This window comes from Nelumbo nucifera, chromosome 8 (genome assembly GCF_055504915.1).
Source record: "Nelumbo nucifera cultivar China Antique chromosome 8, China Antique-T2T, whole genome shotgun sequence".
Classification (NCBI taxonomy): Eukaryota; Viridiplantae; Streptophyta; class Magnoliopsida; order Proteales; family Nelumbonaceae; genus Nelumbo; species Nelumbo nucifera.
In genome coordinates, this window is record NC_142656.1 from 19,614,731 (window position 1) to 19,637,405 (window position 22,675).

General features: G+C 35.9%; 2 protein-coding genes across 2 annotated transcripts; one reads left to right on the top strand and one right to left on the bottom strand.

Moving 5' to 3' along the window:
- Positions 1 to 239: 239 nt before the first annotated feature.
- Positions 240 to 1,349, top strand: LOC104589062 (uncharacterized). Its single transcript, XM_010247249.3, has one exon. The coding sequence runs from the start codon at positions 240 to 242 to the stop codon at positions 1,347 to 1,349; it is 1,110 nt and encodes a 369-aa protein (XP_010245551.1).
- A 15,306-nt stretch (positions 1,350 to 16,655) lies between these two features.
- On the bottom strand, positions 16,656 to 18,435 carry LOC104589063 (deSI-like protein At4g17486). Its single transcript, XM_010247251.3, has 3 exons — positions 17,930 to 18,435; positions 17,361 to 17,648; positions 16,656 to 17,249 (listed from the first exon to the last, which is right to left on the bottom strand). The coding sequence occupies exons 1-3, from the start codon at positions 18,060 to 18,062 to the stop codon at positions 16,996 to 16,998; spliced, it is 675 nt and encodes a 224-aa protein (XP_010245553.1). The 5' UTR covers positions 18,063 to 18,435; the 3' UTR covers positions 16,656 to 16,995.
- Between the last annotated feature and the right edge of the window lie 4,240 nt (positions 18,436 to 22,675).

Here is a 22,675-nt window from a genome sequence, read left to right on the forward strand (position 1 = left end):
GGTTTCTTTCATTCTACTAATCCATTTGATAGATATGTATATTGATAAAAAGAAAAAATTAATAACAAATTCAATGGACGAATCGGTCCTCACCTCTGTCCCCAGCTTCCCACTTGACACGTCCCTCTCTCTCTTTCTCCTCGTTCTTTTCTCTCTCTTCACCGCGACCCTTCCCTCAAAAGTGATAAAAACCCCTCTCCCTCGTCCAAAAACCCTTAACAACGAAACCCACGTAAAAGATGTCTGATTACTCTCCTTCTTTCCCATCTTGTTTCCGCCCCAGCCCTGCTAACTTTGATGACCACCATTCACCGGCGCCGCTACCGCTGCCTCCGCCTACTTCCGGCAACGCAAATTTAACGACATGTCTCTACTATACCAATCTTGGGGTCTTCGCCCTCACCTGGTGTCGCAACGTCATCGGTCGAGATCTCCAGATCGACATCCGCTTCGATGATCAAGAAGATGAAGATCTCTTTCCCTCCTATCGCCTTCACATGAAGCCATTTTTCTTCTGGAGAAAATATGGTTCAAAGAGGCTCCACGTCAACGGTCCGACGAAGAAGAAGGTTGAAATCTACTGGGATCTCACCAGAGCCAAGTTCGTCGCTTCCAGCCCCGAACCCCAATCTGGGTTCTACGTCGCCGTCGTCGTTGACGGTGTGATGACCCTTCTTGTCGGTGATTCTCAGAGGGAAGTATACGGCAGAAGCAAAACAAGGAAACCCAATAGAAGAAGCCAGGTGTTGATTTCGAGAAGAGAACATGTTTTTGGCAACAAGGTTTATACAACGAGAGCTAGATTTGGAGGCAAGACCAGAGACATCTCGATTGATTGCAGCGTGAGTGGCGATGAACCCAGGCTTTGTTTCAGTGTCGATCGAAAAAGGGTATTGCAGATTAAGCGATTGAAGTGGAAGTTCAGAGGAAACGAGAGGATTGAAGTGGACGGAGTCCCGATTCAGGTGTCCTGGGACGTGTATAACTGGCTGTTTGAAGGAGGTGTTGAAGATGGGCACGCCGTGTTCATGTTCAAGTTCGAGAAGACGGAATTCGGAGAGGAAGAAGAAGAGAACGTACAGGAAGAGTTGAATGAGAAGACCGGAAGAATGGTCGTGTGGAAGCCACAGCAGTCCCCAACCAGTGGCGGGATTGGGATGAATACGTTCGAGTGGAAGAGAATAAACAGAGGGTTTCTGAAGACGACGAGGAGCTCGTCGTCGTCATCAATGTCGTCGGCTTCATCTGGGTGCAGCTCATCGGTGATGGAGTGGGCAAGTAGTATGGATGAGAGCGAGCTGCAGAGCCCATCTGGGTTTTGTTTGCTGGTTTACGCCTGGAGGAATTAAATTAAAGATCGATTGGTGCATCCTCAGATTTCTTTTCTCGTTTCTCCCGATATTGTTTAGATTCTTAGATTGATTACTAACCCATTTGTTCATGAACATATATCAGAATAAAATCAGTCAATATGGCCAGACAAAAAATAGAAGTTCAGATTTCAGACTGTACTGATCTAGAAGACTAAAACCATTCTATACTATGCAATCCTCACTCTTTCTGTACTCTTCCTTGTTTGATTCACGGCTGCTGTAAGAAAAATTAACCGGAAATTTTTGAAAAAAAACGAAAAAAAAAGAAGCATTTTTCTTCTTGTAATCTTGTTCTTTGTTCTTACACGATTATTAGATTATATTCAGAGTTGGAGCTGTATAGTCTTGCAGTAGAGACGTTGTTGTCGTTAGTTCGTAGCTGTTGCGAGTTTTCCGATCAGAGGGGAACAGTACGGCAGACGAGGCATGTGAAAGTGTGAATCAGAGCTTAATGAATATTCATATTTCTTTTTACTATTATTTTATCTTGGTCGGTCAGTTGATCCATCAATCAGGGCCGTTCATCAATTGATAATTCATCATACTTAATGTGGGAAGCTGGTCTCCCGAGATGATTCCTGTATCGCGGATAATCAAGTAACAGTAAAATTAAGAAGAGAAAAGAATTGGGAAGTACTAGATCATTGAATGGGGCGCGGAAAGAGATGAGGGTTGAATGGGGAAAATCCATAATTTTTGTTTTTCTTTTTTTATCTGGAAATAGAGCGTTGACTGTTTGACCAAATCGCACGGCAATTTCAGGGGAAAGGGTGCCAGGTTGTGCGTGGCAGGTGAAGGTTGGACTGGTTGGCTTTGGATGCAGCAGAAAAAAAAAGCGAATCTGCCTCCGACAAATTCTCTTCTGTGAAAGTGACCGAAATATCTTTTTTTACTCTTCACCTCCTCGTCCTACTATTTTTTACGTCTTCACTTTGGGGCTTTTTGCCCATGTGCCCCCCAGAGTTGTCGGATTTTCCTTTACCTACCCTCAGAAAATAAAGTTCTAATCCAAAAATCTGGAGCGGGGAAATGGTTAGAAAAAACATAAGGGTTTCTTTGGAAAAAGCAAAATTTTAAATACCGGCAATTTTTTCATTTTCCTTTCTACGTAACATTCTCGAAGGGGCTGTTTGGGTGGGCTGAGTTAAAGATTCAATTATGTTGGTTAAACACTCTGCAGTCTGCACCAATGACCTTATTCATATATCCGTATTGATATGATTAATAGACTCTTTTTTCTATTTTAATTTATAAGTGTTAGAGGGTCCTCTAATTTTATGAATTTACCAAAACCTACCTTATAATTTGTGTTTCATGAATTTATTAAAACCTATCTTATAATTTGTGTTTTATTAAAATACTCCCTATATTTTGCAATCAATTTACTTAATGAACTTTTCATTACATAATGACATCGAAAAATGGAAAATTTAACACTAATGTCCATTTGGATAAATTTAATCAAAAGAAAATAAAAATAAAAATACAATTTTTGCTCCTAATAATACATGGGCAATTAGGGGTGCTCACGGTTCGGTTAATCGAATTGTGGGGTATTTTTCAGAACCAAACCGGTACTACGGTTTTTGGAAAACCGGTAACCGGAATTGAATCGAAGCTAGTTGGTTGATTGGTTTGGCTCGTCGGTTTTTTAGTTTTTATAATATATATTGTAAAAATATATAAATATATATTTATATATAATGCATAATTATTAATTTATAATATATATAATATAATAATATATAATACACATAAATATATATATATATAATATATAGAAATAGATGTATACTAGTCGGTTTGGTTAACCGCCGGTTTTTTATATTGGTTAACTGAAACCGAACCAATACCTTTAGTTTTTTAAAAACATTGAATCGACTAGTTCAATTAATTGATATTTTGGGTCGATTATGGTCGGTTTTTTTTTTTTTTTGCTCACCCCTATGGGCAATCAAGTTTTGTTTTATGTACAAAGAAGTGTTGAGGATATTTTTGGGATAAATAATCATAGGCCCAGGCCATGCCCTTGAATATTTTTCACTCAGTTAAGTGATCTTGTTATTCTTTTTAGATGGGAAAAGAGACACTTCTTAGTGAAAGGGCCGGCCAGTTAACTGTTCGAACGGTTTTGACCGTTTTCCAATTTTTTAATTTTTTTTTATTTTTTTGTTAGAACGGGCCCACCGTTTGAATCGAATGATCGGACCGTTCGAACCAGTAACTAGATCCTTGACCGGTTTGGTCACCTATTCGTTTTTAAAAACCATGATTATAGGAGTTGTTTTAGTAAATGACCCTTTTGAAAAAGATTTTGTATCAATGTGTCCAAACGTATCTGAAAGCATTGGTACATACATGATACACATACACCCGATATGATATTTAATTTAGACTCCATTTAGAAGGAATACAAATACATATATGTAAAGTGTAAAACCTTATATTTTATATATATATATATTTATACTCCTTCCAAACTGAGCCTTAATATATTAACATTTTAATCTTAGATAAGCTATTCAAAATTCAAAGATGCTAAAGACAGTTCATGGGCCTCTGGATTTTTAACGAACACAGCCCATAAACTGGATTTCAAAAATTCAGAAGCCGCTGTGTTTCAAGTTTCAAGGCCCCTAATGGGCGTGAACTTGCTTTGAAGCTCTCTAGATGAGATATTCAAAGAGGTCAGGGCCACAGCACGGTTCCGCTGCCCATGAGTTTTTCTCACATCCCTACCCATGCGACATTACATTAGGAATATTTCCCTAAATGTAAGATGTTCTCAACACACCGCTGTAGTATTCTATGAATAGAGATGTGGGAACAATTTGTGGGTAGCAAATCCGGTGTTAGAGCCAACAACCCTTCAAATGACTGACAGGCAGTCGATTTAGGCTCTCCAGATTTTTTTTCGCTAAACATGAATCGTAAGCTGTTTATGTGGGGCCCACCTAAGAAAAGCCAAAAGCTGCTGTGCTTCAGCCCTCTCCCAAACGGGCACAAGGTTTGTACTTATTTCTCAAAGCTTTAAAAGAGTTCAACTCATGCAATATGTAGTTTCTTGCATGCTTCATGATTTCAAAAACTTCAAGTCTTCAACATTAGCGGCTTATAAACAAATTAGGATTTGGTAAGTAAACATGATCGGCCAAGAAGGAGTTGAGAGGAATATTCAGCAAGACAAAGAAGACACTCTATCAAATCAAAGAATGGATTGGATGCTGAGGGATCAGAGGGCAAAACAAATTAACCTCCTTCCAGGAAATGTTCACCACAATAGATCCTATTACAGGGACAAATCCTCTCACCCCCTCAGAATCCCTACATTCAAGCATGGGCTATTGAAAGCAGTAACACCCCCAGTTGGTGATCTTTTCATACTTCTTGCCCCTTCCCCTATAATTTTTGAGACTCCCATAGTTGCAGTTTGTCGCTCTTTTTCCATTAAAGACATTGTCCTGTCCTGTCTTAGACCCAACAAGCATGAAAATCTGATCCTTTAATCACCTTTAATTTGTTACTACTTGCATTGCATTTGCATCATATTAATTAAGAACTTTATCCATAGTGTCAAGTTAGTATCCTGAACTTTGGGGTAGTGTCAAGTTAATCTCCGAACTTTTAAAGGTATCACTGCAGTACTTGAATTTTCAAAAAAGTGTCAAATTGGTCAATTGACCGTCTGTTATATGTTGAAAATGTTAAAACTATTCTTCAAAATATGACAGTGTTCATTGTCTTCTACCTTGAGACTGAACTGGTTGAGGTGTTTGAGATTCTAGACTAATGAAGCCATTGTCTTCTACTTTTAGATTTAAAACATATTCTTGTTTAGCTATTTCTTTGCTTTCAGTTATTGTTTTTCTCTATCATATTTTTTGTTTTTCTTTCTCTTTCTTTGAAGATAACCGGTTCAGTCTCAAAGTAGAAAATAATGAACAGTATCTTCTTTTATGAAAGATAGTTTTGATATTTTCAACGAATAATTCACGATCGATTAACGGCAGGAACCAATTTGACACTTTTTAAAAATTTAAATACTGCAGACACGTTTGAAAATTCAGATAATAATTTGACACTAGCCCCAAAGTTCAGATAATAAAATGGAATTTTTTCAAAAAAAAAAAAAAGAAAGAAAGAAAGTTAAAGGTTTAGAGTACAGCTGACCAACTGTCTGAGATGTCCCTGATTAACTAAAAGCACTTATGCTATGTCTTATTTTTGGAGTAGAGCATGCAACAAAAGCACTTTTGTGCTGAACAAGCTGTCTGTTTTATGAAATATGCAATTAATTCTGCAACCAGATTATGTGTTCTATTAACCATTATCACCAATGGGTAAGACCGTGATTCTGCTCTTATCCAGTTTCTCTCTCTCACTCACTGCATAAACCAACATATATCTGTTAGTGTTTTCACGATGTGACCAATCCAAATCATCCAACGGCTCTGCTTTGACCTTTCATTAGAGATTTTTTCAACAATATCAGGCATGCAAGTTTTTAAGTGCTTAATTAATGTCACTTAAGTCCTCCACATGCAAAACGGGTGGAGGATCGCTGGACCAAAGAAATGGGTCATGCCGTCCAATGTTTGCAACCGTCATTGACCCGGCAATAGTTAGAGTGGCGATCTAATCATAATCCCGGTTCTAATGAAATTTTAATTCCCTGAATTATAGAGAACCATCGACTTAATCAACGATCCGTCGATTTGGGCGGTTGAACCAATAACCTGTTTACACCGTTCACTGGTAATCGGGTTTTATATTAAGATATTTTTAATTTTTATGAACAAAATGTCATGGGTTGGCCCATTAATTTGGGCGGTTGAAGCAATGATCCGTCCATCCACAAAAATGCAGCTCAACCTTCGGATAAGATTTAAAAACATTGATGCTGTCAAGCCGCCTTTTGGTTTTGGGTCCATAACAAGTAAGGCATATGGAAGATTGTTGGGCTGTTTCTACCCTAATGGGTACCCGCTCCGGTGGGTAGGATATTTTGCTTCAAAAAGGGATTTTGGAGTAGTGATGGGTTTTGGGATTTTATAGGATTTTATAATGCGTATAGACATGGGTAGAAATGTAGAATACAGTATTAAGTTAAACCCAATTCTTCCCCATTTACATATTGTTGCAAGGTATATAAATTTAGGTATTGAATTTAATAATATTTTAAATTTTATATGAAATATAATCGATAGTTTATTAGTTCATGTGTTTTTTATATATTTTTCCAATCCAACTATTAAAAGTATTCTTAGAATCTCTCTTCTAAGATATATTTTTTAAGCCATTAGGAACTTATCATATTACCCCACTCCCCAGTCAATGCCTAAAATCTTTTCCCCTAATTTATATCCACTCTCTCACATTTAAAATATTTATATTAATTAATAAATAGTTAAATACGGTTAATATTTAATCCAATCCATATTCCATGAGTATTAAATAGTTTAATTACCGAATGTTAATAAATACAATTAGTAAATTACCAAAAATTAGTAAAAATAGTTATTAATTAACTCATCATGACTTTTTAAAGTATTTTGGGTATATACTATTATATTCATGTTAATTAACAACATTTTATAGAAATTGAAAACTCTTTAATTAATTTCTATAAAATTGAGAATTATATTTAACAATGATCAAAAAGTATAAAGTTTTAGTTATTGCTACTATTATAATTAATTACCGAATACATATGAGGGAATAAAATATTATAATATTGGAAAATGAAAGTATTAATTAATTTATATTGGAAAATAAAAGATAAATTAGTGTAATTTTTTTAGTAAACTACCTAATAAAAATATATATTTAATAATAATTTAAAATAATTTTCAATAAATCTCCATATTTACACAAATGTAATAATTTTTTCAGAAACTTTCATAAAACTACATTTTTGTAAAATAAAATTTTCGAAATTAAAAGGTATAAAATTTTTGAAAGTTTGTTTAAAATGTAATAAATAATTATTGAAAATTATTGGAATATTTTGAAAATTAATTTATTACATTTGATAGATTTTGGAATACTATTGAAAAATGATGTAATTTTCATCATAAATTATTGAAAATTATTAAAGAAAAATAAGTATGGAAAAGGGAAAACTGTAATTTGAACCAATAATTACACAAATCATTAAGAACAATTGGTATAATATTGGAAAAAGGAAATTACTAATTAGTTTATATTAGGAAGTATAAGATAAATTAGTGTAATTCTGTAATTAAACCATTTAAAAAGAAAATAAATTATTTAATAACAATTTAATAATAAATTTTCAAAATTATACAAATGTAATAAATTTTAAAAAAAAATTTCATAAAATTACATTTTTTGAAAATTAAAAACAATTTAGTGTACTTTTAGAAATTTACCATGTGGTTGATACTCACTATATTCTTTTGGTCATTTTTGTCATCAAATTAAATATTCGATTGACGAGGAGTGGGTGCCTTGCCTTGAACTCGCCTGACACTAGAGACAGGGTAGGGAAAATTCTAGGATTCCCCATCCTTGATGAGGAGTGGTTGTCTTGCCCTAAGCTCGCCCGACACTAAGGACATGGTGGGGAAATTCGAGGATTTTTTGTCCCTAACACGGTGTAGGTGCCTTGCCATGAAATCGCCTGACACTGGGGACGAGACAGGGATGGTGTAGAGTGTCTTAACTACAGAGCAGGGACAGGGATGGGGTGCCCTACTCCAAACCCATATATTGCCATTCCTATATAATTGTTAATTATTAGTGAAATTAATAAAAATGTTAGCTTTTGTAATTATTTTTATTTATTTAAAGTCAATCAAAATTTCATTTAAAAATAATGAAAATAATAATAGTTACTAAAATTACTACAAATGATTAATAAAATTAAATTTATTTAAAAATATTTGTTCATATTTAATTAACAATAATTACTTTCTATAAATCAACATTAAATGCAAAATACAATTATTAAAATTTTAAATATTAACAATAACTTTGAATGATTTTAGTTAATTAACAATAAATTTTGATTATTAATTTATCAACATTGTACGGGTTCCCGCTAATATATAATAAGAATAAATAGAAAATTAGATATGAATTCTAGATCCAACCTGACATTCCCCACTCTCAAATATGAAGAAGGTAGGGTTGAAAAGGGTTTTACATTTTTCATATGCAGAGAGTAAAGGTTGAGATGTCTAGGGAGGCTGGTAGGGTTTGGAATTTATTAAACCGTACCCTCGCCAAACCAATCCTGTTGCCAAGTCTGTTACTCCATGTGAAGTGTAAACATAATCATAATTAAATTCTTTCAATACGAACACTGACCTATTTTATTTTCAAAATTTTCAATTTTTTAAATAATATTTTAGTCAGATAACCCATTTTGACCTTTTATATAGAAGTATTTTCCAAGTAGATATCAATGTTTTAACTTTTAAGACTCAGCCCGGATCAAATGGTCAGATCGTGAAAACACCTTTGTGAGTCGCAGTTAAATGACAGTTTTGGTGGGTTGAATAGGTTCAATGGGCAAAGTGGCAAACTGCCCAATTTATTAATAAAACTGGAGCCCGTGGGGCATTCCAGTTTTTAGTCCAATAAAAACACTCATAGATTTAAAATATTTCTATCTTTTTTTCCCTCTTTTTTCTTTAAATAAATACAAAGCATTTCTTCAATATGGGTTATCTCAGGACAAATTACCCAACCCGATTAATCACAGATTAAAGGTTTTTGTGTTTATTGTCTTTTTGATCCAGTTAACTCTATGTATTACGATATCCTAGGAGAGTTTAGGAATGGCAACGGGGTGGGGCAGGGACGGGGAGCCTCTTCCCATTTTCGTCTCCGTGAAAATCTCCATTCTTGTTCCCATCTCTATTACTGTTAGTGGGAACGGACCGTGATTTTTTATAATATTAACTATTTTGTTTTGTTTTCTGTTTTATTTAAAAAATAAAAATAAAATAATTAAAATTTATAATTCTATTAAAAAATATTCAAACATATTCAACTATATTTTTAAAAATATTAGTATATAGATGTACTTGTAGATATATGCATATATAATATATGCATACATATATACATACATAACATATGCATATATATATACATATATATTAGTGGGGATCCCACAGGGTGGGGATCGGACGTAGGGTGGAGAGTGCTCTCCTTGTTCCCACTAATGAGGATGAAAATTTCCTTATTCCCGTCCCCATGGGGGGAAATCATCCCCAACCCCACCCCATTCGGGGTAGATATCCACAAGGATAGGAAAATTGGGGAAAATTTCTATCCCTACGAGAGTTCCTTCAACTCAAAATCCCTATTAAACAACTATTTTCTTTTCTTTTCTTTTGCCAATGACGGGTTCAAATCTGCACATGGCACACCTCATACATGATGGGTCCTAGTTTTATTGTGAGATGTGCCACATAAGATCATGTTGGAATGAATTTTGTTGGGAGCATGTCATAACACTTCACAACTCTACATCTGGTCTCAACACATTGTCCCAATTAGACCTATTCATGGGCCAGGTCGGGCCTGGCTTTTACTATCTATTAACAAATTTTTCTAAGGCCCGAGCCCAAGCCCGGCCCGACCATCAGGCCTACAACTTGGGCCCGTGCCCTGCCCTCATAAAAAGCCCGAGCCTGGGCCCGGGCCTAAAATTTAGCCTATACTATTACTATTATTAATGTTGAAGCGGTTGAATAGAGAGAGAGAGAGAGATTGAAATTATAAAGAAAAGAATAATATATATATATATATATATATTAAATTATAAATATAAATTTTAATAAATATTATATTATTTATATATTTTATAAAATATATAATACTGAGTCGGGCTGGGCTTTTTTGACAAATCCCGAGCCCGGCCTGAAACACAGTCGGGCTTATTGTGTTAGGCCCGAAGTTAGGCCCGCGGGCCTAATTATATGACCAAGCCCGGCCGAAGTGCGGGCCGGGCCGTCAGGCTACCCGGCCCATGAACAGGTCTAGTCCCAATAGAACATGGCAAGATATTCCTAATAGGCAATGGGTCAGGCTAACTCCGGATCTCTTGCCCACATCTACCCACAACGCACTTCTCCCGTGAATTGGGAATATCTCCCCCTACATAATACTATATAGGAGGATGAGATATTTTCCATGTGTGGCTGCGATGTTATGTGGGTAGACGTGGGCAGGAGATCCGAATTTGGTCAGGCCTGAGTCGGTCTAGGTAGAATCAATTATTAATTTAGAAAAAATCATAGACCTAAAACTGTCCCGATTAATAGTTGTGTTTATCAAGTCTAAATCCGATAGGTCCGTTTATACTGAAATCCATATTTATTTACTTAAATAGAAGTTAATAACTTAAATTTTAAATATCGATAACATATCCTTAATAAAAGTGATAGAACATACTAAATTATCTATATTAAATTATATATTTTTAATTAAAATTGTTTTATTTATTATCTATCAAATTTGCCATTTCAAAATTTAAAATATAATAAAAATTATAAAAAAATATCTTATTTATTATCTAAATCAATTTGGAACAGGCAAAAACAGAAGTGACTTATGGAATCAAAACCATTATAATCAGTCTAGTTGGTTTGGGTCCGTTAAATATACCCAACCCAATGACATCCCTAGTTCCCCATGTATGGTTACGATGGCAGTTGGGACTGTGTTGGACCCTGCATTGGGACCAGATCCTAACTCATATCAACGAAGAAATCTCGGCATGTTTTATGGGAACGTTGATGGTTATGATATTGGAGAATCGAGCTGCAGATTGGGAACATCTCTCCGTAAATTAAATATATATGTATCAAAGATATTCGTAATATGTGTTTTGATGCTATGTGAAAACAGAGATTTTGCTGGTAGGAAATCCAGCCCTATTTTCTATTATCGCATTGGCGCCCAATAACGTTGGGAGCCAATCTGGACTCCTAGCCTGGGAATGGACAGATCAGTAGACCCCATCTGTCCTTCAAAGCAACATTTCTTCTTACCAAACCATAGGCGTAAGGGACACTCCAGCAGGAGTTCCAGAAGGACCAGAACCGACCGACCCACTTTTTTCGGAGGGCTTAAAAAAATATGTTTGAATGGAGACAAACAACGCATGCTGTGTTGTGTTGGGTCAAAACTCAAAAGGGCGACTTCCGAAGCTCATTACAGAGCGCATGCAAAAGGCAAAAGCTTTTGGGTAGTCATCAGAGACAGGGGCCCAGGGGACGCGTCTGTACTCGCAATTGAGCAGCTCTTCTATTGCTCCAAACTTTGAAATTTGAATGAAAAGTTTGCTTTTACTTAGTTACTACTCGTTAGAATGGAATGATCTCTTGCAGTTCAATTACGAGGGCAAATATAAATATTAAGAGGGTATTTGGAACCATGGGCGTTTATTAAATAAACGTTGTCACATAGACGTTAGTTTAGTATTTGGAACCATGGACTTGCAAAAGTAAGTTTTGGTTTATGTCTATACCTACCAATGGGGGAAGTTTTTATGTTGGTGTTTATTTATTATTTTGCTGATGTGGCGCCTAAGTGTCAATAAATGAGTTTACTATTGTTTTTCTTGATTTTTCAAACAAATCAAATACAAAACGTTTAGTCAATAAATATCCACGGTTCCAAACACATATTAAGTTATGCCGTCACCTATGACTTTGGTTGTTATCCGAACCAACATTATTCAAAACTTTTCTTTTGTATTTTAAATCCTCAAGTATGTCCAATAAAAAAGAATAAAGAAGAAAAGATGAGAGAATGATGGGGAGAATACTTAAAATCATTGAATTGGTTAGTGACCAGTTGACTTGGTGGTTGAATCATTGAACCATTTGACTTGAGTAATGGTTTTCAGGCCAATCTTTTTAAAACATCACAAACTGATCATTCAGGCCAGATGGTCAAACTGTTGACCTGAAAACTGATGGCTAAAACGATTTCAATTTCAGATCGATTTGTAAAACATCGCCATAAAATTTTCGTTGAGCTTTTGTTTATACACTTAGAAAGTTAGGTACGTTTTAGGGTTGCCCTAATTCTGAATTTAGTGTGATTGTGGTCCAAAAGGTGGTTGAATTGAGTGATTTCCATGGGACATTTTCTGAAAGAGAAAGGGGATCCATCGTCTAGTGGACCTCTTTCCATGAGCCAAGTTGTGGCCCAATTGCCCTTTTCCACTGTCATTTTATTAACATTTATCTGTTTGATCAAATAAGGAATATTCGACAGCTATTCCTTTCATGACAATCACAAGTTCTGGCTGATTTGGATAAGAGCACTATTGGACTTGTGGCTTATCAGATGGACAGTCTAGATCCGCCCACTCTTCACGTAGAAGAGTTTGATATCATTGGTATGGGCTCTAAATCCAACATTCGTATAAGAGAAACTTCCACTTTATAATCAGGTTTTTCTTGAACTATTCGAGTTTGTTTCATGAAAAGCTCAATTCAGTTTGGTGTAAATTGAGTTTTATGCCAATTTCAAGTCCAATATACAGGTTTATTTGCTAATCAAGTTAAGATCAAGCTCAATGAAGCTCAGCTCATAAAATTCACAAGCCTAAGCAAATTTATATTATGTATAATATTTTTAAGTTCTTATATATATATATATATATATATATATAATTTTTTATACGTATAGTTTCTGTACATATAATTTTTAATTTTTCATATTTATATTTTTTTTTTGTATGAAACTTGGCATACTATCTGATCAAGCCGAACCAAAATAGAATTTATGAGATTTTGAGTTGAGCTGAATTCGAGCTCATGTTTCTAGTTCAAGTCGAACTCAAACCCAAACTTAAGCCTCATAATTTTCTATCGTGATAAGACTGAATAATCAAATATTAAGCTCAGCTCGACTCAAATCCAACCCTACTAGCAACATATGTCACACATTCAAACTTTTATCAATCATAATTAAGGATCATTTCCACTTTTCCTCTCTGATATCCTTGAGCACAATAGTAAAATAACATAGAAGTGCTCTTCTTTGAAGACCATAAATAATCTAAAAAAGAGAAAAGGGAGATTCATAAAATAGCATATTCTTTCATAAAGAAGTTGGGAAGAAAAGCTTTTATGACTTCTTATATCACTTTACATGTGATGACTTTGCCTAGTTGCCTTACTAGACCAGTAATTCATTTCCTTTTCTTTTTCTCTATCCCTATGTGCATCACAAAAATACCAAAAGCTTATCCAAACAAGCCCATCTCATGACAGTAAACTGATCGTCAACAATGACAGTAAGCTTTTAATAACTCTTGATTTTGCCACTATACTTGTATTGAGTTGATCATAGGAATGTAATTCATATTCAGCACCAATCCAACAGTTGGAATCAGAATAGGTTATTTCAGTCTCTTATTCCCACGGACTGAACAGACTCCACCATCCATATTGGTGGGGGTGGGGGGATAATTTTGGCTTTGATTGTGATGGTTCAAGCTCGTTTATTAGATATATGATAACCACTTCCATTACAGTTTACCCCATGGAGGGACGATGTAGCCAGTCCAAAAGATCATCTGATGTGCCACCATCCAGATGATTCTGTGTTTCATTTGCCAATGGCATCCATTAGGGGTTTTAGTTACGTAACAAACGATACCCGGAAGGCCAGAGCCAATGTTTTTCTCTTCTTTCATACAACAGGGATAGGCCTGTTAGGTAGACTGTAACCTTGGGATTCTAAGATAGACAGGAAATTCGTATTCACATAATTTCTTTCCAAAGTCTTGTATCTTCTGTGTCTTGCCTTTCTTCTCTCATGTCCCTTACCCATGTCAGTCCATTCCACCACTTGATTTTTTTTTTTACTTATGATGATTCCATGTTCCTCATGGTCTAGACTCCAAATCCTCAATAGGAACTGGGCCAATCATGATCCACGACGTCAGACTAATAATGGGCCTCATATGTATGAACTTGATGAGTTGATATGAATGTGGTTGTCTATTTTGGTTGGCCCAGTATTTCGGGCAAAGCTGTAGATGATTCGAACTCCGCTGTCTGTATAATATAGGGCCATTGAGCCAATATAGTGGGCCTGACTTGGGTCGGAAGCTATAGGGACTGCACGAAGGTTGAATTGGCCTGTCGTAACTTCAAGTGAAAAGCATCACTGGAATTAGGGTGGCCATGAGCCGAATTTTACATGAGCTATTCGAGTTTGATTTGTCTCGTTTTAAACCGAGTTTTGAACAAGTTCAAACCTGATATATAGGCTCATTTACTAATCAAGCTGAGCTGGAGCCTGATGAAGCTCGATTCGTGAGGCTTGCAAGACTAGTATAATAAATAAATATTTTTTTATATACATACATATATATATATATATACATATAAATACATATATATATATATATAATAAATAATTTTGTTATATGTATTATAATATTTTATATATAATATTTTTATTTTTTATGTATTAGTAAATAACTTTTATGATTCTTACCTTTTGTAATGTATAATAAAAATATTTTTATATGTAGTATTTTTATTTTTTAGAAAAAAAACTTGGCTTGCAATCAAGCTCAAACTTGCAAATTTTGAAATAAGTCAAGCTCGAACCTAATACAATTTCAGTGAGTTGAGCTCAAATAGCAAAATATTCAGCTTGACTCAACTCGAATCCACCCCTAACTTAAAAATTAGATTCAACATCACTTGAACTCGGGCCTGATATGCCTATTAATAGATCTGAAATAAAACTCAAAAGTCTGAGGTTGTGAATGCATCTGATGGAACCCCGAATATTTGCCTAAATACAGATTTGAGACGTTAATACTTGGATTCAATCAAATCTTGTCCTTCATATTGAAATGGAACTTGGGGTTTCATTTTATATCTTAGGATTGGTTTAAGTGGGGCGAATTCAAACCGAGCCAAATATATGACTATCCAAGTTTAGTTTGTCAAAAAATCATGAGGATTGAATTTGATTCAAGTTAGAGATTTGAGTTCGAATTCAATTCGACTCAAAAGTTCGAGCTCAGTTTGATTAAAACTCGACTGTAAGCCAAATTTCTAATAAAAAAATAAAAAATTATGTATATAAAATAAAATATTGTACATATAAAAATTATTATATATATAAAAGCCCGGTTAAACTCATGAGTTCATTGATCTCCAACTAATAAAAGCTTGATGTAGTTTAGAGACCAAAACGCTGAATCTAGGCTATCTAGCTTCTAGCTTTTCACAATAGAAGCTGCAATATGTTACAAAGCAGTGGGAAGTCACCAAAATAATTTTACATTTTCTTAAAAAATCTTGTAAGATCCAAAGTTATTTTGAAAAGGGACAGTTTAAAGTTCATCATAAATTTTCAGCATATCTCTTAAATTCACCATAACTTGTCTAAAACTTATCATATCACTAATTTGACATTAAACATACTATGAGTGTTAATATATTACCATTTTAATCTTTATTAAAAAAATATAAAATATAACATGAAAAAAAAAGAAAAAGTTCAAAAAAATTTTTTTCAAATATAAAATACACAAAAATTACAAAAGATGTAAAAAATTATAAAAATTGCAAACAAAATAAAAAAAAAATATTTTCAAATTATAAAAATTATAGAAATTAAAAAATAATATCAAAAAATAAAAATTGTAAAAAAAAACAAGAATTATAGAAAAACACAGAAATTGCAAATAAATAACAAAAAATAAAAGAAATTTTATAAATTATAAAAAATAAAAAAAAATATAAAAGATATTAGAAATTATAACAAAACACTAAAAATGCAAAAAAAAATGAAAATTAAAAAAACCTTTTTCCCACCTAAACTAAAGAAAGGTGAGTTTTAAGATGAATTTAAGAGAAATGCTAAAAACACATGGTAATGATACGTTCTCCCAAATAACTTTCCCACCTAAACGGGTGGAAGAGCACCCGCACCGTGGAATCAGTGCTTCCTCAAGTCCAAATAAAACAGCGCTCAAACCAAATCAAGGCTATGAGTCTAGGACCAGACCATAAGCGGGGGAGCGTCAGAGCGTGGCTGAGACGAGACGCCCCACGTCAGTCGCTTCAACTCTGCACCTTTACGGCTTTAGTGCTTTACCAACCGATACATCCATTTATCCCGCCCGTTGATATCGGCCATATCGTGTCGGTGGATAACCGAATAACCGTTAAAAAATAAAAAGGAAAAGAAATTAAACAAACGAAAAGACCAGTCCATCAGCGAAGCGTTGACCGTCCACGATCACTGGGGTCCACCGGCTCCATCAAGCATTAATTAATTATAATTAATCACAACTATACACCAACAAATCTGTGCCATTGCTTCTATAAACAGCGTTTCAGTAAACCTTAAAACTAAACGCTTTCTCCCGAAAGAAAGCATTTACAGAGCGAAAATCGGAAATGCTGCAACACTTTCCTCCGCAGCAACCACTTTTGTTAGCGTTAATAAGAAGAAAAAGAACCCCCCCATCAAAACAAATTTCATCTTCTTTTTCCACCTTTTTTTCTCTTTTTTTTATGTTGCAAATTTCTGATAAGAAACTAGAAAAAAAAAAAAAAGAACTAGTTTTCAAGCACGGCCGCCATTACAGCTTCCTTCAAGGTCGGTAAAGCAAGGACTCGAGTGGAGGAGGAGTAGAACGTTTATGTCTACTACTACTCTTCGCAGAAGCAGACGTTGATGAAGATGTAGACGTTACGGAATTTGAGGAAGATGTAGCAGAAGCAAACCTGCTTGAATGGCTCCTCAGCTTCTTCTTATCCCCCTCGTAACCCCTGTTACTCTCCGACCTCTGATTCCGGACTTTGACCGCATTCAAGTCCGCCGGTAGAACACAGTTACAGAATAAACCTTTGATTCATCAACCCAAAACCAGTTCAGATTTCAGAACGAATTAAAAAAATAAAATTTTTTGCACAGTAAAAAAATATTAAAAAAATCGGCTAATTTTTTTCCGCTTACCGAGTCTGGCGAGTCGGTTGACCCAGCGAGGGATCGGTTTACCAGTGAGTCTGAGGCAGGCGTCGTTGCAGAAATGGTTACAGTTCTTGGTGATGAGATTGTAGGTGTTGCCTGTGTATTCCTCTGCCAGCTTTTCCATGAACGCTCGGACTTCTCTGGGACCTAAATCCGTTCTTCCTATCAAGATGGACTTCCTGAACGTGAAACCGGGGCATTGTTTCGGCTCGCCTTCGAATATCCCCGTTGTTGGGAAATCGTGCGCGCCGAAGGCATATTCGACGCCATGTACTGCAGGAAGCAAACAGAAAACAGATGGCTAATTTAACAAATTTAACAGATCTGGATTTACAGGTGAAGATTAGTTATGAAAATCAAGGAATCATCTTTCTATTGATTCTACTCTGGTCCAGTTCTCTTAGGGTTTTGATAGATCTGGTATCTAACTGAGCAGACGGGCCACAAAACCGGTGAAAAAAAAAAGAGGAAACTGCTGACCTTGTTCGCCGGACTGAACGAATCAAAACAAGTTATAATCCATATATGAATAGAAAGAGAAGCCAGAAGCTGACCTTGAACACCGGAATGATAAACGCCGAGGCCGAGCCAGTAGGCGTAGCCATTAATCGGGGTGAGATCATAGACATTGAGATACACAGGGACGGATCCCGTTTTTCTCTTCCGGGAGATGACTCTGCAAAGCATCTTTCCGTTTCCTTTCTTCAGAGCTTCAAGAAGAAAAGGAACTCCTCCAATAACTGCAATTTCAAAGAGAGAGATGCATCTCAAGTCTCAACCCCGAAACCGGATCGAACGCAGAAAAGGTTTTGGAATGTTCCTGCAAATAAGAACAGACTGGTCGAACGAGGAGAACGAGAGACAGAAGAAGAAGAAGAAGAAGAAGAAGAAGAAGAAGAAGAAATTCTGGCGTGATGAGTGTTGGCGTCTCTTTTGTGTCTATGAATTATTTTACTTTTTTTAATTCCCAGAACTCATAAAAAATTCTCTCTTGTCATTGGATTCCACCGGCGGCCGAAAGTCACCGTCTCTTCCTTCCATTACCGGCCTCGCCTCTTATACTAAAAGTCGGCTGAATTTGAGGCTTCGAATATCTATATTTTACAACTCCATGCCCCTCGATTTCCTAGAAATTACGATAATGACGATCAGCGCGTCGGTCGCTGAGACTTGTGAGTCATCGTCGGTCCAACGTGGCGAGATCGATAGCCACGTAGCAGAGGAGCCGTTGACCCCAGATATCCACACAAAAATATTATCATTCATCAGTCATCACCACTTCTAATTTTAAACATACAATATTAACCACGTGTCGTGCAGATACCTGTCCAAGTTTTGAAATATGTACAAACCTCCTGTTGGGTCAAAATTTATACGTGGCGCATAGACGTGTTCATGGGTCGGGTGGCCCGAGGGGCCGATCGGGCCCCGGACGGGCTTGAGCATGCAAATGAGCCCGCGGGTTTAACCTTGGGCTAAAAAGCCTGGCCCGCAATAAATTCGAGTCGGGCTCGGGATTTGCCAAAATAGTTTGGCCCGAGCCTGACCTATAGATTAAACTTAAAAAACCCTAAGCTGAACCTCTCTACTCTTTCACCTCTTTCCCCTTAGCCGAACCTCTTTTTTCTTCACATCCTCCTCAATCCTCACACTCACAGGCAACCACACAACCGGTGAGGCGGCGAACATTCACCGATGCAACAATTCCGACAGTGAGTCCTTTCCTCTCTCTTTCTTTCTCTCTCTCTCGTTCCTCTTCTCACTTCTCTTTCAAATCTGAGACACCGGCGAGGCGGCAAATATAGACATTGGTGGTGGTGGTGAGTTCTCTCTCTCTCTCTCAAACGCAAACTGACACACTTTTCACTGTTAAAGTTGCAATTCACCTCGAACTCAGCTCCGACGAACATAGTCACCGGCAGTGAGTAAAAGCTTGAGCTTGGGCTTCGAGCTTTTTATCAAGGCCGAACTCGAGTTCAAGTTGTAGGCCCGTTGGTCGGGCCAGATTTAGACTCAGGCCTAACAAATTTCTATTCACGAAGAATAAAAACCCGGCCTGAGCCCGGCCCCCCCGGCAAATGAACAGGTCTAGTGGTGCGCATGTTCAAGAACGAGTTGCATCTTTTTCTTTGCTCATGGCATCCTAGACGGGTCGTATAGATAAAGACACGTGGAGTTTGATGCCAAGAAAAGGAAAAGTGGGGTACGAGTTGTGACCAGATTCTAATCTAAGGGCATGCGAAGAATCTTAAGTGAGTCGGCACTTGATAAGTTGATAGTACGCTCTACAACCAAAGAGCACGGTCCACGAAGTATATGCATTAGTTGGTGGTCGTGACATATGGGAACCGAGTTGTCAGGGCTGTTTGCAGCGAGGGGATTGATCATTAACGCATGGCAGTAGCTGGCGCAACACATTTATGTGGCATGTCCCCTCGTCGCTGTTACATAAGATTCAGCGCAATGAGTCGTCGCCATGAGGCCAAGGAAGAGAACTTAATCGCCTGATGCCGTATGGAGTGAGTACGTGGTGGGGCCGGGCGAGTACTCAAACGTGTGCTTCTTGTCTCGAAGGCCATGTGTCATGTTCCCAAAATGGAATTGGGTCCCGCGTGTCATGATGACGTGGCAAAATAATCAAGATTCCAACCTTTACCGTCAGAATCTGGCAAATAGGTAATACAATTTTTCGACACCTCAACACGGCCGTAAATCACTGCTTAATGTGACTCGGGGCCAGGTAGGCAGATAGGATTTTGCCTTTTTTTGGTGGATTTGAACTTTTGAAAGCCACGTGGCCACGCCTTAGTTAAGTTGCAGATACTTTGGGGGGGGGGGGGGGGTAGTGACGGATAGGTATCCTTAAGTTTTAATTGCAATATTTGAATATCCTGAAATCTGAAAAATAGATATTTGTATCCGTGGTTAGTATAAGCATTATATAATATAAAAAATACCCTTTCTGTGGTGATAGTTTTATTCTATAAAATGATTTAAAAATATACGGAAAAGATATTTTTGACATTTTATAGTGTTTAATTGACAGAAATATTAAGACCTAAGCAAGGTTTAAAATATCGATATATCTGATTTATTGGTAGGAGTGTATTGGGCATTTCAATACTTGTTTTATTTTATTTTTTTTGTTTGAACTCGATACACCCACTATAAAAACATATCGGAAGGGTCCCGAAATAATACATATCAGCCGATGTAAATCAATACGTAACAATACTTTGAACCTTGGACCTATTTTTAAAAATTTAGAATACTCAAATATTGCAATTAAAAGTTATATTTATCTATAATTTACCCTAGAAAAAGTTCCAATGGAGCAGGGCCGGACTAAAATGAATCGCTGCCTTCCATATATTGATGTGGCCACACTTTGGATGAAGTGACGTAAAAGCAATGTATGGAAGGCCATGATTTCATTGTTTTAGCCTATCACTATTTCAAGTGGAGTAACTGATTTCAATTTTCAAGGTCTTAATTAGAGATCAGTTTAGGCTGATTTTTTTTAGCCATGTGCTTAAATCCAAGTCCAAACAGAGGGACAGAGGGACCCACTTGATTGGCTGTCGCTATGGCCATGGAGCATCCCCAAATGACATTACCTGTGGAATGCTTCAAATGGCAGATAGCTTGAAGAAATGCCCAAAACATGGCTTGATCTGGGCCCACATCTAAGTGCTTTAGGACTAAAATTTAAAATCTGGGTCATGAATGGAAGTGGGCAGGGAACAAATGGAGCCCCTATTGGGCACTAGGTATTCTGTCCTGTAATATTTTTGTTAACTTATGTTTCTTTTTTAATATGAACGGTTCATCTTGCCAATCCATAACCCGATAATATAATTATTTGTTGGGACCCATGTGATGAGCCTTATGAAAATATAACCAGCACATAATAAGGGGCTTTGGTTGCCATCACTGAATGCAACCCGCCCAACAGAGTCCAACAGAGTAATTAAAATTAAGACTGATTTTGTTTTGATTAAATTATTACTTTTGCCCTCAAAAATAAAAATGCATTATGCTCAGTTTGGGAAGGGTATAAATACAAATATGTACAGTGAGGTACTAAAGTTTTGTATTGTAAATATTTGTATTTGTACTCCTTTCAAACTGAGCCCTAAAAGATTTGTGAAAAAAAAAAGAAAAAAAGAAAAAAAGCAAGAGCTTGTAAATTCAGGGGCTAAGATTAATGAAAACTGTTAATTGAGAAAGGGTCATGGGTGAGCCTGCATTCAATGGCAAGGCCACCAAGCATGTCCAATGACAAATATGACTTACCCTCTAATGAAGTACAGGTTTTTCTTCCTATTAGGAAATTGGGTTGTTGATGAAATTAATACAGCTGAGAAAAGGCTAATTTGCAATTTATTTCAAGAATGAACCATACAAAGAAAAGGGTCAGAAAATTGTAATTCAACAAGAAAAAAAAAACATTTTCTTTTCTGAATTAAATGATTCACATATGAAATTATTTTACTGAAAAAGTATGAATATTTTATAGATTTTTTTAATTATAATATACATCATTGTCAAGTATATTAAATTTGCATTTAATATGCATTGAATCAATGATGACACAAAAGCAAACAAGTTGATTTTCAGTCATAAAGTTGGGAGTGGTTCCAGGTGAGGAGGATTTTCTTTTTACCTTCCCTGAGAAGTAAAGTAATGTAGTCAATTCTTAAAGTAAATGGAGGAGAAATGATGAGGTCAAGCAAAAGAAGAAAAGAGTTCTTTTCATACACGTATACCTGAACTTAAAATGAAGCTAGAACAAATTACTAACTTGATGGTGAATATATTGTTTTAGATAATTTAGATTAGTTTGGACATAAATTTTCTATAATCCTGTTTAGATTTAGACTGTATTTGGTCTGGATGTTGAGTATGGTGAAAATGGTTATATTGGGAAAATATCAACTTCTTGGTGTTTGGTTGCAGATAACATATAAGAAGAAGCAAAAATTCATCCAAAATGTAAAAGCAAACACACCCCAAAGTGACTTGCACCCTTGTTTTATGGGAGAATCTATGGCTAGATTGATCAAACCGAATCAGATATGGGTAGATCCAAATTTCGATTAATTTATATTTGAATTTGAATTGAACCTTATTCATCGGATTTATATTGGAATCAAATTCATGCAATCCCATATTAAATAGTATAAATAAATTAAATTAACAATGACCAAAATATTATATATTATTATTAAAATGACTAAAAATGTTTTTTCTATTATATTTCATGAACAAAATGAATTCAAAAATTACTTGCATGAAAC